The 16,155-nt window shown below is 33.1% G+C and overlaps 1 protein-coding gene across 1 annotated transcript; it reads left to right on the top strand.

Annotated features, from left to right (window-relative positions):
• The first annotated feature begins 527 nt into the window (after positions 1 to 527).
• On the top strand, positions 528 to 15,834 carry LOC139491512 (transmembrane protein 272-like). Its single transcript, XM_071279242.1, has 7 exons — positions 528 to 742; positions 5,766 to 5,841; positions 7,459 to 7,575; positions 9,006 to 9,065; positions 11,045 to 11,248; positions 12,492 to 15,313; positions 15,386 to 15,834. The coding sequence occupies exons 2-6, from the start codon at positions 5,769 to 5,771 to the stop codon at positions 12,683 to 12,685; spliced, it is 648 nt and encodes a 215-aa protein (XP_071135343.1). The 5' UTR covers positions 528 to 742; positions 5,766 to 5,768; the 3' UTR covers positions 12,686 to 15,313; positions 15,386 to 15,834.
• The last annotated feature ends 321 nt before the right edge of the window (positions 15,835 to 16,155 follow it).

The raw sequence follows: 16,155 nt of genomic DNA on the forward strand, positions 1-16,155 counted from the left end.
ATAATCTATATGGGTAGAATGAAAAAATACGAATTAATTATTTATCATGTTAAGTACCTTTTAACCCACAGAAAGAAACAAAAACACACTATACATGTCCTGTATATATGTAGCGCTTTTCTAGGTTTAACTTCATCAGGAGCGCTGGTCCACAATCTTGTCCTTTAAATTGTTGTATATAGTTGTCATATATTTCTATGACTAGTTCATATATATGAAATAATAAAAAAGTTGTATTTAAAGTTTTTATCCGATCTTTTTTGGAAATAAAGACAAACAAATTTTTTTTTTTTCAATTTGATAAAAAAAATCTATATTCAATTTTTTTTTTAAATTCAATCAAACTTATATATACAATATTTCCAAACGTTATAATAGTAATTACAGTATTGGAAATTAAATGAAAAGAAATTCATTTGTATGTAGGAAGTAGAGTCTGTCCTCTTCTCACCTTTACGTGCCACTACGACATGTATAACTAAGATACTACGTTACAACTAATAAAACTATTATTCACCTTTTTATCTTATTCGATAAACGAACTTCCTTTTGTGATGAACTAAAATTAAAAGCGTTGTTATATATATTTTTTATCTATAACAAGTAATTTCATATCAATAATGTGGTCATTTTTTATAAATTTCCTGCAAATCTTCATACGCAGTTTATCTGGGTAGCGTTTAGGATAATCAAAACAACACCAAACTAATTGCTTAAACATTCGTTCTAGATTGGAAGTCAGGTAAGCGAGGTTTTTTTACATTAAAGTAGTGAATTATTGATCTGATAGATTACTTTGATAATATAGAAGTGTAAGGGACTTATCATTATTTACCTGGGAAGGGGGGGGGGGGGGGGTGGTCATTTTGAAATCGAACATATAAAATTTTCTTGATCCCCCCATAATATTTCACTATTTTTATTTGACCCCCCCCCCCGTAAAAACAATAAAAATTTGACCCCCCTCTATTAAACATGCCAAAATTTTAACATGCAAAACACTTCTGTTATTTCATGAAAATATTGCAAACATGAAATATTCTCATTGGATTGAGTCCAAAAACATATTTGAGGGAAAATTGCCTTGAAATAGGACTCTTCTATGAATATAAGATGGTAGAGCAAGCTTTTTCTGACTTTTTTGTAATTTCCTATAATGGGCTATTAAAGAAAACGTGATCCTTATAGTTACTCTGTGTAAAAATATATATTAAAAAGTAAACTTTTTGAAACAGTAACAACACATTAATTACTAGGAGGGGTCTGTTATATCAATCTAATTAAAAACCGATCTCACATCACTCCCATTTTCTAAAATGTCGCTCCCACGCGACATATGGTCATATCAGAAACGGGAAAGATGACAGATCGGTTTTTATTTAGATTGCTGTTATATGTCCCTTAAACTTAAGTTTTACGTTAAGCCTTATTGAAACCTCCATTGAGTCGCTAAACTTTTATATATATGGATAGTTCATGCTGCCAGCTTTAATACCAATTTAATTACTCATTTATCGACATATATCACTCCTAAATGTGTGACAGTAACCTCAAAATTTTGAGGGAATGAAAGGTATAAATGAACCCAAAGGAATCTTGTATTTTAAAAAAAAAGATATATTTATTAATGGTGTTCGTCATCTCAGAATCATCTTTTGTATCAATTTTCAACTGTTTGTATGCAGATTAGATGAGTATCTTATCATTTATTGTAGGATTTATTTCTCTACACCATTTTCTTTCATGATGTGGCGTAATTGAATTTTTGAACAAATTTTGAACAAATTGCTGTAGATTTTGTTTCAACTCATACATAATTTCTCCCAAACTATGAAGATGATTATAACAAAACTTGGCAGTAATGCTTGTTAATTTAGTGATCGAAGTGAGTGAAATATAACGACTGAACTATAAGGGTTATGAAGCACCTGTGTATTTTATATGGGACAATATGACACAAAATGACAGCTAGCTAAAGTTTTGTAATGTCTTACTAATTTAAATTGTATATGATGTTAACAATATATTTCGATTAGATTTTAGTGATATTCTTTTACACATTTTGTCTCTTGAAGTATGTAAACTACATATTTCCATGTGCAAATAAATATTGATCCCCCCAATTTTAATTTATGAAAAAAATTGAACCCCTCTTTTCCACATAAAGAAGAAAACTTGATCCCCCCTGCATTTTGACCAACCCACCCTCCCAGATAAAAATTGATCAGTCCCTAAATACACAGGTATTTGTAATAAGAAAATATGATGTGCTTATGAAAGATTATTGTGTGACCGGTTATATACATGTATTAGCCAAAGGCCCGGTTTCGTTTCTTTTAATAGATGAAATTGTATATGTGCATATACAATACTGATAATTGTATTGTAAAGTTATGATAATATAACCACACGTACGACATGTAGACTTATAAAATTTGTACATGTATGTTCTATTTATAGTTTTTACAGTGAAATTGCGATGTAGACGACGGATCCGGTTTAAAAAAAAAACATTAAAGGGTCATATTATTAACCCATCCGTTATATTTTGACGTTCTTTCTTCATGATAATAATATTGAAAATGCAACTTCGCATATATAGTCCCATTTCAGGGTCTGTGTTGTGTTTTAAAATATAGAAGAATGGGGGGAAATGGAAATGGAAAAAGTAAATTATAATAACGGGGAGCTAGAGTATAGAAGGAACATATACGAATGGACACAGTAAATTAAGAAATGAAATAAATAACATTAGCAATACAGAATACAGAAATTAAATTCCCCCTCTCCAGACCTTCATATGAAATACAGCTATTGTAAATAAACGATCGGCTGTTTTCTGCTCTTTGGTCGGGTTGTTGTCTCTTTGACATATTCCCAATTTCCATTCTCAATTTTATTACTACATTACATATATATATTTTATATCATACATTGTATATGATAGTGAGTTACATGTACACGATTTTGTGAGGGAATTCGACGTGCATGTTCTCTCTCCAATTTTTGTTCTTTCCCTTATCCATACGATTTTCGGCATTAGATTAAGTAATAAGAGCAAAGTCTAGTCGGATCGGAATAATGTGTACAGGTAAGGTGACATGTCTTCCTGCGGACTGTTACTTTGTGAATAGCACGACGTCGTAAAAAATTCGGCTAAGTGTGTCGGTCTAGTGCAAAGCAGGGTTAATATTCATATAACATTAAAGTCATAAGAAACCTCAAATAAAAATAATAATGCATACATTTTTTTATAACTCAATGGATAGTTTTCATTATAAAACTTATTTACATATACTTTTTTCTGAAGAAAATTCTTTAATTTATTCATATTTAGAAGAAGTTTACTCTATTTTAATTGCTTCCTTTCCAGGAAGCAAATCCCCCGACATATTTTCCGTATGCAAAGTGACCTCAGTGTGACCCATGTCGTAAAAATCCGGTGATCACAATACGCATGGATGTCCTTAAAATAAACTAATATCTGAATTTATCGCTATTTTGTGCATTTTTCTTTTGATCTTTTTTTGTGATAATTTTCATATCATGCTTCTTGCTTGAGATGGAAAAATTATCGCTAGAAACTAAGGAGGCCATGTGGCGTTGCTAACGAAATTGACATGAAATTGACAACGTCGTCATAGGTAAAATAGCGATAAACAGATTATCATTGGTCATCTCAACTCGATTGCCTTTCTCACTTTCGCTGTACCAGCTCAAGCGAGAAAATCAATCTCGTTGAGATGATCAACGATAATCTATAATTACATGTTAAACACGTGCTCAATTTCCATGCTTTTTTGTTGATTTGTTGTCGATTGTTGACAAACAGGTGACAATCGTTAAACTTCGGCTTCAAACACGAACTTTAATTACCTGCCATATTTTTACAACAACACTGACCGATTGAAAAACAAATTAACGATTATACAAAATTTACACGAAAAAAATGATAAATTCGTGCACAGAAGACTAAGCCGTGTTCACATTGACCTAAACTCGGTGTTGTGTAAGTGTAACTCACACGTAAACTTAACAAAATGACGTTCCCATTGATAAAATTCAATGTTTACATGTAGTGTTGATCATGTTTTGTCTACATGCAGTCGATACTCGATGTAGGCCTTGTGTAGATTACGTGTACACAAAACTAGGCATTTAAAACATTAGTTTCACCGTGTATATTTACGGAAGAAACAATTTTTGAATAAAATTGATATTTATAACAATTATTAATAAAGTTCTTTACAGAAATATTTGTCTAAATTTGATATATATATATATATTTTTTTAACTTAACGTAGTTTTATTAAGCCCTTATAAAGACTCAAATCAGAATCATTGCCGAACACATAATTCATTTGAAAATTAAGGTCTTTCCGAATCGACTTGACTTGGACAGAAATGTTTGCCACTGGTCTTTACTCAAACAACGATTCAATCATAAATGCATTACTTAAAAAGTGTGAGGTAAATGTATTGTTTGTCAAGTACATGTACATGTATCTCGGATCCGTTAAATAACCCTTAAAACTAAAAAAACAAACCATTACCCTCTCCCTTTGCCAAATACTCATTGAAGAAGAAATACCATTTTAAACAAACAGAAAAGATAGGAATATAGTGATCCCTAATATATCATGCCTTCTTCTCCTTCAATCTCTGTACCGATGTAATGCATTGGCTTTATGAGAATAAAAATATATATTCTTCACCTGTAAGCACGCTGCTGCAGCCTACGTTTTTTAATGCTTAATCGAGACATCTTTATTATTTTTAAACTAGTGCAAATCATCAAAATGACTTTCATAAAGAAGCAACCACTTAACTTTAAAAAAAAAAGGGGGGAGGGGTATTTTGTTAATCTATCTGAGCCAGAAATTTTTCCGCGCAAACGTTTTATTCCGGGTAATCAATTTTTTTTCTCAACATATAACACTATAATGTATGGGGAAACTCTTGATTTAGAATATTTTTGTATCATCTATAGGACTTATTTTTTTTTATCCAATTGGGGTTCGGAATATTTTCATCGATACACCCTCCACAAACCCCCCCCCCCCCCCCCCCCGGTTTGAAGTCAAATGGTCGTTCCCTTACTGCTAGAAAAGTTGTCCGAAAACTTTGCATTCGGTTCTACGTAACGAACATTTAAATGACATAGAGTTTACAAGTGTGAACAAATCTTATGTACAGGTAATTAAACAAGGTGTATAGATGTGAACAAATTTAATGTGAAACCAATGTCCAGTTCATTAAACTAATTGTAAACAAGTTTACTGTACATGGCGTTTGGTGTGAACACGGCCTAAGTTTATGATGTTTGTATGCATTGGTTCAAGAATTGGAAAAACATTATTTTTCACCGGTCACTCGTTTCTTATGACTTTAACATGTTCTCGTCCTGAATATGCATATTATACATTTGTCGCTGGACATTAAACAGCTATCCATCATCAACATTCATACGCTATTCCAATAACAATAGTTAAAACATACTATCTCTTAATGTGTTCCCTAAATAAACTACTTATTTCGTATGGAAAAGAGCAAGAGCACGTGAAATAAGTGAAAACTGGTTATTCCTTAAAAATAAACACCAAAAAAAGAAGAAAAAGAGAAAAGGTGTCCATACAAAGAACGCTAGAAATATATATGATGACAAGTTGACCTGGACTGGACGATGCTTGTGTAGTAGTAAATAAATGCTGTCCTGGAGTGTACGATGTTTGTATTATAAAAAAATCAAATTATTATTATTTCAGACGATGGCATCAGAAGGTGCAGAAATGAAAGCAGCAGAAGCTGGAGCCGCTCCGCCCTCGTATGTCGGACCAACCGGTACACTGATTTAAGTAGGGGTGTATAAAAGAGAGACTGGAGGGGATTCCTTCCCTTGTTTATTCTTTTGATTGTACAGACCATTTTTTTCAGTTTTATATATTTTGTCCATTATTATCTATTCTTTATGTCTTAACACCCAATTATTCTCTATTCTTTATTTTATCGATTTTGTTCTCTTTTATTTATTAGTCCCATACCGACGAAGTCGAAGGGGACTTTAGGTTTGCACTCCGTCTATCTGTCTGTCTGTCCATCAGTCAGTCCGGCAAATCAGTTTTCCACACTTTTTAGTCCCCTGCCGACGAAGTCGAAGGGGACTTTAGGTTTGCACTCTGTCCGTCTGTCTTTCTGTCCGTCTGTCTGTCCGTCTGTCTGTCTGTCTGTCCATTTTTATATGTAGTTTACACCATGACAAGTTATAGATCAAGTTAGAATTTCGTTCCATTACCATGAATTTTTAACCGGTAGTGGACTACATGTATGTATTGCCATGCAATACTCACAGAATGCTTGTTTTCTTCGTGCTTGAAGATATTGATTTAATATTTGGTGTATTGTTTTATCATGACAAGTTACAGATCAATCCGGTCTGATGATTTTGTGCAGAGTTATGGTCCTTTGACTTAGAAAATTCACTAAAATAATCAGTTTTCCACACTTTTTTTCGTCTTGCTTGAACATATTGATTAGAAAATTGGTATATAGTTTATCATGACAAGTTACAGATCAAATTCGAATTTTGTTCCGGTCTGATGATTTTGTGCAGAGTTATGGCCTTGGACTTAGGAAGTTCACTTAAATAACCAGTTTTCAACACTTTTGATCATCATGCTTGAAGATATTGGTTTGATATTTGTTATATAGTATACACCATGACAAGTTATAGATCAAGTTAGAATTTTGTTCCAATACAATGAATTCTAAACCGCTAGGGGACTATGTTTGCCATGTAATACTCACAGAATGCTTGTTTTCTTAAATCTTTAGTCTGCACTTTTTGTCCATTATTCTCTAGTTTGTATGTGGTCATTTCTATAAATTTCCTGTTTACAAAACTTTGAATTTTTCGAAAAACTAAGGATTTTCTTATCCCAGGCATAGATGATCATAACCGTATTTAGCACAACTTTTTGGAATTTTGAATCCTCATTGTTCTTCAACTTTGTACTTGTTTAGCATTTTAACTATTTCGATATGAGCGTCACTGATGAGTCTTATGCAGACGAAACGCGCGTCTGGCGTAGTAAATTATCATCCTGGTATCTTTGATAACTATTGTAAACCCCAACCAGACCCTAATATAAGAGTCATGCCAAACCCAAGTTTTAAAGTTATGAATGTTTATTTTTTGTCAATGAGTTTCAATTTTGTTTTATTAATATGGATGTTGACGAAAAGAATGAGTATTATTTTCCATTTACTACCTGAACAGAACATATTAGAATTTTGTATTTTTCAAAAGAAATCATAGGATATTTTTTGAGTTCTCTCCCTTAAAAGAGTTTTATAATGCATTCTATAGACTTTATATCTCTTTATACTGGTATGGGTTCATATGAATCTTAACATTATTTTTATATTCTCAAAACAATAACTTTTGTTATTGTATTTTAGATGTTGCTCCTCCGCCATCTTACGATTCCCTTTTTGGAAAGCTAAAACAAGCGAAGGAAGAATCAGATGGAAATGTTGATTTCGTTAAGACATGCTGTGGAATTCTAGTAGGTTCTGGTAAGTACATGTTTTAAATATGTATCCAATAATATAGCTACATTCTTACTACTCGTATGCTTGTTAGTCTTGTGTGTTTTATTTTAATTTTTTTTTGTTCATTTATGTGTTTCGAAGTTTAGTGTGACGTCCATTTTCATTGAACTAGTACACATTTTTGTTTAGGGGCCAACTGAAGCTCGCCTCCAAGTGCGGGATTTTCTCCCTCTGCAAGTGTTGAATACTCATTGGTGGCCTTGGGCTGTTTTCTGCTCTTTGGTCGGGTTGTTGTCTCTTTGACACACTCCTTATATCCATTCTTAATTATTGTCTCGCCCTGACGGAGTCAAAAAGCGAGACATAGGTATACTGTTTCCGGCGTCGGCGCATTAGTTTGTGATTATGTCTAGTTTATGGGGAACCACTAGTGGTAGGTCAGTGATATGTGGTGTACAGTTGTATGAGCATTGGCACATCTCATTTCCTTGGAGATTTTTTGGCCCCTCAGTAATGGTCTATTGACTTTGAAACTTTTGCTTGGTTTACATGTATTAGTTTGTGATTAGACAAGTCTTAGATAAACCGCTAATGTTAAGTCAATGATATTTGGTATGCAATTTATTGGCATTTGCATGTCTTGTTTCCATGAAGATTATATAGCCCCACCCCCTCATCATGGTTCATTGACTTTGAAACTTTTACATACATGTAGTTTACAAGACGTTAATGTTTGTGTTTAGGTTTGGTTAAAGGGAAGACTTATGATTAGTCAAAATAGTATTTTGTATGTAGTTGTATTAGCATTGGCACATTTCATTTCCATGGAGATTGTTTAGCCACGTACCTTCAGTCATGGTTCATTGACTTTGAATATTTGCATAAATTACATGTTAAAGTATTACTATTTCAATTTCAACACTTGCATTATCAAAATCACAAAAAGGCGAGACATATCTCTGTGTTAACAGATTATTACTATAGAACTGTTGAAAGAAAACGTGTTTGCTTTATACAGTTTTACTATAAAACTGTTAGGGAACAGGTTTCTCCTATACCGTTTAACTGTAGAACTGGTAAAAAAAAAAACATTTAGTAGTGTTTCGCAAATGACCTACCTGAAATGCGCCTATATTTTGTACCCCTATACACCAAAATGGTAAGTAAATTGGTCAATGGAATATATAACAGTAGATTGCATTAACACACATGTGGACTTCTTGATTGTGCAAGAAAATGGACATTCTAATATAGAGTCGGAACTTCAGGTTGGAGTGAAGAATATGTTGTCCTTCCTATTTTAAATTCATTGTTAGTTTTATGAAAATATTAACAGAAAAACAGGAATTAACTGAAAAAAACAAGTGCCTATGTTTTTTTCTTTCCCCCATAAATGCTACTGTCTGTGACCAATGTATATGCTAGTGTTGACGAATTTTGTTTTGTTTTTTCAGTTGCATGTACTATCTGTTTAGGGATATTCTTGGCGATTCCAATAGCTATGATTGCCGTAGGTAAGTATCTGCTACTTTTTCTGCTTTTGAACTTCATGATTCGCGAATGCTTTACAAAAATAACCCACTAAATTCACCGTGGTCAGTTTTCGTGGTTTCTATTAGGCTCATTGAGAGAATAATCTCTTGATCAAGTTAAATGATACTGCAGATAATTTTGATAAGATACTAAATGAACAATGTGTCTATGGGACACAAATAATGCCCCCGCTTGCAAATTACGTTATAAAGGGGCATAACTCGAGAACGGTAAAAGTGAAGCTACCCAAATTCGAACTTGATCTGTGTTTTGTGGTACATGTAATAAGCAGTATGTAAAGGTTTCATAACATTTGGTTGACGCAAACTAAAGTTAAAGAATGGAAACCAATTTCGGGACGTATATACGGACGGGTGAGGGTAACACTTTTAAAAAGCCCCATCCGATGACGTCGGGGCATACAAATCATTTATTTAACTGTGTGCCAAAATAAATCATTATAAGTAACAACTACACAGTATCAAAAACACTTTGTATTTTGGTCATTGTACGGCCTTAAGGGTGACTGTACTTAGGTGAGGTTTAGGAATTTTTGTCAAATGTGCGGACTTTTTTCCTACGATACAGGATAAAATATACGATACAGGATCAAATATACGCCCCATAGCACCCATTTTTCATTTCATATAAGACTTCATTAGCTCATAAAAGGTCATTTATCAAAATTTAAGCTGATTCTAGATTTCTTTTCTTTCGATTTGGGACCCAATTATTTCCAATGGGAATATAAGGTAAAAGTCCGAGTTTACCTTTTCCCGCCATTTTATTAAAAATAAAATATCTCGAAAAGGAGCTCCATAACCATAATCATTATTTTTTGGCTTATTTTGTTCCTTAACTTGTGCTCTTTTAACTTACAGTATCAATTTTTCACCTAAGTACACCCTTAAACAATGAGCTAAACCCATTCCAAGCTATAAAAGCCCCTGAAATGACAATTGTAAAATAATTCAAGCGACAAAACTAACAACTTGATTTATGACGAAACAATAAATGATAAACAAATGTGATATACAGCAGCAGCAAACGAGAATCACTGAATAACAGGCGCATGACTATACGTACGTTAATGGTAAGTTGTGTTGGATAAACATATACTTTTAAAGGAGGAAAGATCGCATAATTTTTATTGAAAGTTTAATGATCCATACATCACGTTAAAATGCCAGATTTTGATTGGTTAAGACGAGGGAGATAATTTACTCTATCCCAAGGCTCAGCGGGAAACTATTTTTGTAATGTCTCCCTCTCGTGTAGACCAATCAAAAATCGACAGTTTATTTATGAGTGAAATGAATTTGCATCAATAATTTAAAAGACAATCCTTAAATTCTACGTTTTTTGTCTACATACAATACATGCATATTGCTTCACTTTTGTTTTCCAAATAACTGTAACGTTGTTATGCACATCACATCAAAGTCAATTACTTTCAATTTACAATGTGAAAAGACACTAATGACAGAACATTCAGTAAACTAAATGAGATATCACATATCTTAGAGGATGATAAAAACAGATTGTTACCTTTCGAAAAAACATTGTCAACCTTTGCTTCGCCTCGGTTGACAAAGTTTTCTCGGGGTAACACTCTACTCTATCACACTCTCATTTATGTGTATATAATGGCACATGGTCAAAAATGACTGTGCCTCATTTATGGAGCATGATCTAACATTAATGTGCGCTGTTTAGTGTCGAAGTTAATGACGTTAAACCGGAAGTTACGGTGAGCAGTCTCAGAGTCCGAAGTTAAGGACGTAAATGTAAAGCCAAATATTATGGTGCGTAATCTCAGTATCCTCGTAGCATAGTAGGACGTCTGGGCTAATCAATATGTCAAAATATAACTAAATTCCCATAATGCATCAGCATGCATAAATCCATTTAGCATTGTTTGATATGTAATTCTTCTTCTTATGTTTTTCCCATTATATAGGAGCAACCTATTTACATGACTGTCCGGCAGAAAAAATGATCCCTATATACCTGATTGTAGCAGGGGTGTTTACCATTATAACTAACATACTTACGATCATCCGAGGACGAGTCAATAATTGGAAGGAGGGAGAGGAAGAGAAACAGTCAGGGGCTGGACCTGAACATTGTATCATCTGTTTTCTATTTGCTTGGTTCGTTGCAGGTAAGCTGTACAGTTATTGAACTTATTTTTATTGAAAATAGCGATTTTGTTCACCATTTTTCGTGCAATAAAATCATAATTATATGTTAAAACCTTTTCACATTACAAGGAAATGCAATAAAAACGTTGACGTGTCATATTGCACTAGTTCAATGCTTGGTAAAAATAATCAACGTGTGGTAGCCGATGATCTCAGAATATGATTGGATGAGTTTACCCTTATCAGCTCACTGAATGAATCAATGTGATAACAGGGTTAAGTTCAATATCGTAGCAGCTACGTAGCGGTTACATAGCTGCTATCAATATATATGTAGCAGCTAGTCTATAGCTACACGTTCAATAGTCAAAATCTACGTAGCACTACGTCGCAGCTACGATATTGAACGCGGCCCAGGTGTTAATGAAATTGACAAATTTGCAGAATGTGGAGGGCACTCGAAGGGATTTTCGTTTATCAAAAATGAAAATTTATTTGATAATCATTAGATAAACAGATTCTTACATAGTTACTCGTGGATGATCGGATTTATCCAATCTCGATAGTTGAATCATCAATTTTAAAGTCCTCGCCGAGGCTCAGACTTTAAAATTCGATAATTTAACTATCTCGATTGGATAAATTCGAGAATCCACTGGTACCAATGTAAGAATCTATATGTATACGTTGCTTCGTATTTTTGTTTGTAATTCTTATTTATAACTCAATTAAAAGATGTAAGAACTTACGTGTCACAGTGGTATATTAATATATTAATATAGATGCAAGTCTTGCTGTAAAGAATTTTGTAAGAGGGAAATGTTGACCAAATGAATCGGATAAAATATTACGGAGAGTGTTTGAGGAGATAGCCGACTTGCTTTGTATAGATTGATAAGTACACTATCAAAATAGGCGAAAGATACCAAATTGACTTTTAAACTTATAAGTCAAAGTGCAGCCATGCTTTCCTTTTTCTAAAGATATTGATTAAGATCAAAAGAGCTGTAACTATTGCCATTTTACCGAGTTTACCGGTTTCTTCTAGTAAACTTTAAATTAGTCAAATTAAAACTGGTACTGCAATGAAATAAGTGTCATGGTCAGATGGGAAAAAAAACAAATTTTGTTGACCGAGACTGTTGTGCTTACTTCCTTAAACTTCGGGTTTCCTCTGCAAACTTCCTGAAAGCTAATGTAAACTCGAATTCTTATGTTACCTTAACGTCAATGGAATGAAAAATTTGTTTCTTACATTTTTAGGAAATGTATGGGTGTACAGAACTTACGATGACTGGCAAAGCAGTAACTCCATTTTAGATAATTACTGCAATCCAACGCTGTTTTACTTTTCATTCTGGATACTAATCTCTCCTTATATCGTGCTTGGAGTGTTGACAGTTATCAGCATTGCTCTTGGTATTTGCACGTGTATCTTTGGAAAGAGGGTATCATAACTCAAAACAGTGTGGATAGCTTCCGGTCACAAGATCAAACGTAACCATCGTTCCCATTTTTATCATTTAGCGGCATTCGGATTCCTTCACTTTCAACGGAAAGGCATTAAATAACTATCTGCAACCTTTGTAATGATGTAGTTGCTGAGAAGGATACAACGTAATACAAATGTATTTGTTCTTTCAATAGTGTAGTCTCGTTGTACCTGTTATAATAGTTCTCACGAGATTTATAATCGACTGTTACTTAGTTTTTTTTTCTTTATAAATATGTATCGTTCATGGATATCTTATACAATTCACTGACAAGGGGCGAGAAAATAGTATTTGAGAACTAAACAAATGCACTAGAACTTCAAGGATAACCCTGACATTTGACCTCAAGTTGCAATTCACGTGCTACAAAGGGACGGTATATATATTTATTGCGTAAACCCGTAAACCCTCAGGGGTTTACGCAGTATATATTGGACGATGTCCGTAGTCTTTCGGAACACCGGATATTATTCGGAATACATGCGCCATAGCTTATTAATTGACCTGTTTAATAAGCACGATCATCTTAAAGTTGTTATAGAGATATGTTACATATGATGCATAATTTATAATGACGAAAGCTATTTTAATTATCATTTGAATACTTCCTTGCACGCAATTACAAGTTGCTAATATTTACTTTCAATATATGCGGAGTTATTTTAATTATTTTAATTAGAGTCAAACGTTGAAATCAGATGTGTTAAGATATGAGATAAGATTTCATGTAGGCAATACGATTTATATTCGAAACGAGATTTGTTAACTAAAATCTATAAAAGAAGTATTAATAATTACTATCATTTCATTTAAGATTACGGGTCTAGGGAATATGTACATGATGTACAAAGCAGGCTATTTTTTTTCATACTGAAATTAAAAGGAATTAAGTCTTTCTTGCACTTTCTTGAAATTTTACGTCTATGATAGACCAAGGACGTGTATACATAATCTAAAATACGTGCCGCGAATAGGTGTAAAAACGAGGATTTTTCAAAATAAAATATCGTTAATTGAAAACAAATTGAATGTTAAAAATTATGAAAGTATTTTTCCGTTTTTATTTTCATTTAAATTGCAAATTTAAGGTTATTTTCATTGTTTAAATATTGCAACATTATTTACTTTTTATTAAAACTATGAGGTCACATAACCTCTAGATCATTTTCGTCATTAAAATGTGACTGATAAGTAGGTATTCAAGATGAAAAAAAAAAAAAACTGAAACCTAAATCCAAAATATATTTAAAAAAAAATACATTTGACCATGCAGATGTAAGAAATAATACTTCAAGCAATTAAACAACGAATCAAATGTGCCACTTTAATTACGACTGATAACCTTATATATAATTAATCATGCATGCAATTTTAGCAGACTTAACATGGTCGGCGTTAAGATATCAAATATAAAAAAGAAGATGTCATGGCTATGATGAACCCCTCTATGATGTCAATGAGACAACTATCTACAAGAAACCAAAATAACACAGAAATAACAATTATTGGTCACCGTACGGCCTTCAACAATGAGAAAAGCGCATACCACATAGTCGGCTATAAAAGACCCCGAAATTACAATGTAAAACAATCAGTCAAAACAGAAAATTAACAAAGTCCGTATACATAACTTAGTTGCTCGCCAAAAGGAACGCTAAATTAAGCAAGCGTTAAACGCACGTTGCATAAGTTTGAAGTACGTCGAAATGCGAAGGTATACGCTTGGTGAACGCTTTTACTCAAGGAATTTTTTATGGAGCATAAAAAAACTCATTCAGCTCAAGCGTGTGTCAAGCGTACAACTGTACGCTACACGCACATAATATACATGCTACAAGGGCTTTGAAAACGCTATAGATAAGTTTGAGACACGTTAAGGGCACGTTGTATACGCTTCAAAATCGTTAGACTTTAACTAAAAAACAGACATACGCCAACATTCGTCACCTGAACCACGGATATACGCTTAGGTACGCTTCTCGCACGCCCAATAAACGCTTTAAGCTCGTTGGTCACACGATACAGATATGATTGACAGGTTGAATGCAAACAAGCATTTGGGTTTACGATTGCATTTCTTTTTTTTAAAGAAAGCAACTTGTATGTCATTTAGTAACGTGTTATAGTACATTATTTTTGTCGGTATAATCAAGACAACATATGTAAGCGCTTTCCATTGGTCTGTTCCCAACTGTCAATCATAGTACGATATGATATGTTTGGGCCTTTTTTTATTGTCGTTTGGTTTCCGTCTCATTGACGTAAACCCCTCGCCTCCTTTTATACATATGCAGCGTAATAATATGCAGTTGAAACCATCAACATTATCATATGCAAACTTAATCTATGGTAATCTTCCAGAGAACCTTTAAAACCTGTACGAGGGTCTGAATGGGGTTTACAGAATAGACGGAATAATATGCAAACCATCCCGAATAAAGGGCAAAAAAATAAAGAATAAAGAAAAATGTTCAAAATTAAGGATAGAGAAAAACGCGTTAAAATTAAGGTTTAAGAAATTAAAAAAATGAAGGACCCCATCCACACCCTCGTGTATATAATTATACATTATACTGTATCTATTATCTATTTGTTTCGTTTTGATTTGATTGATTGTTGGTTGCTTTACGCCGCATTAGCACAAAAAGGCTATATCGCGGCGAGTTTATTCGTAAATTGATGCATATTTCGTTGTAAAATGTAGAGATATTTTTCATTTTATCTTACTTGATCTAATTGACAGGTTTTAGACGATGCCAGAGACATAATGTTTCTGATTTCGCATATCATTTGATGCAATCTTGTTCATGGTTGATTCCGGATAATATGCCATAAAATGGAGTTAATTTATAATTGGGAATACAAAAAATGTATACAATGAACTTTATACTTAAATTGTAAAAAATAGACATTTGCTAAGTTGATACTTATATTATTAATAGTTTTACTAACCATCATGATAATTTGTATTTAGCTTTAGTTTTAATGGTAAAAACACAAAAGAAATACTTCGACCACTGAGGTACATATTATACGTGTTAACTTTGTCATTAACATTTTGGATATATACATGTATAGTTTCAAGACAATAAACTTATTTATTTATCTTTTTAGTTCGTCTTTGATGATCAATTCTTTTTTATGGTTACAGCACTTATATCATGTATATTGTACGGATGTTTTCCAAATCATCAAAATTCCGGCAACGAACCTTTACCTTTTTTAATAACATATTAGAATTCGCCATTAAGGATTTTTAAACCATCTGTGATTGGCTTTAACACGTCATAAACAAATGACATGACGTACAATTCGCCGTTTTAGTATCTAAAGCATCATGGGTAATTTCATTGTTCGTACTCCAAAATGAAAATAACGTCATGTCATTGGTTAAATTTCCATTGTTTATGACCTTTCTAACCAATCAGGACGTT

This window comes from Mytilus edulis, chromosome 10, assembly GCF_963676685.1.
Source record: "Mytilus edulis chromosome 10, xbMytEdul2.2, whole genome shotgun sequence".
NCBI classification, from domain to species: Eukaryota; Metazoa; Mollusca; class Bivalvia; order Mytilida; family Mytilidae; genus Mytilus; species Mytilus edulis.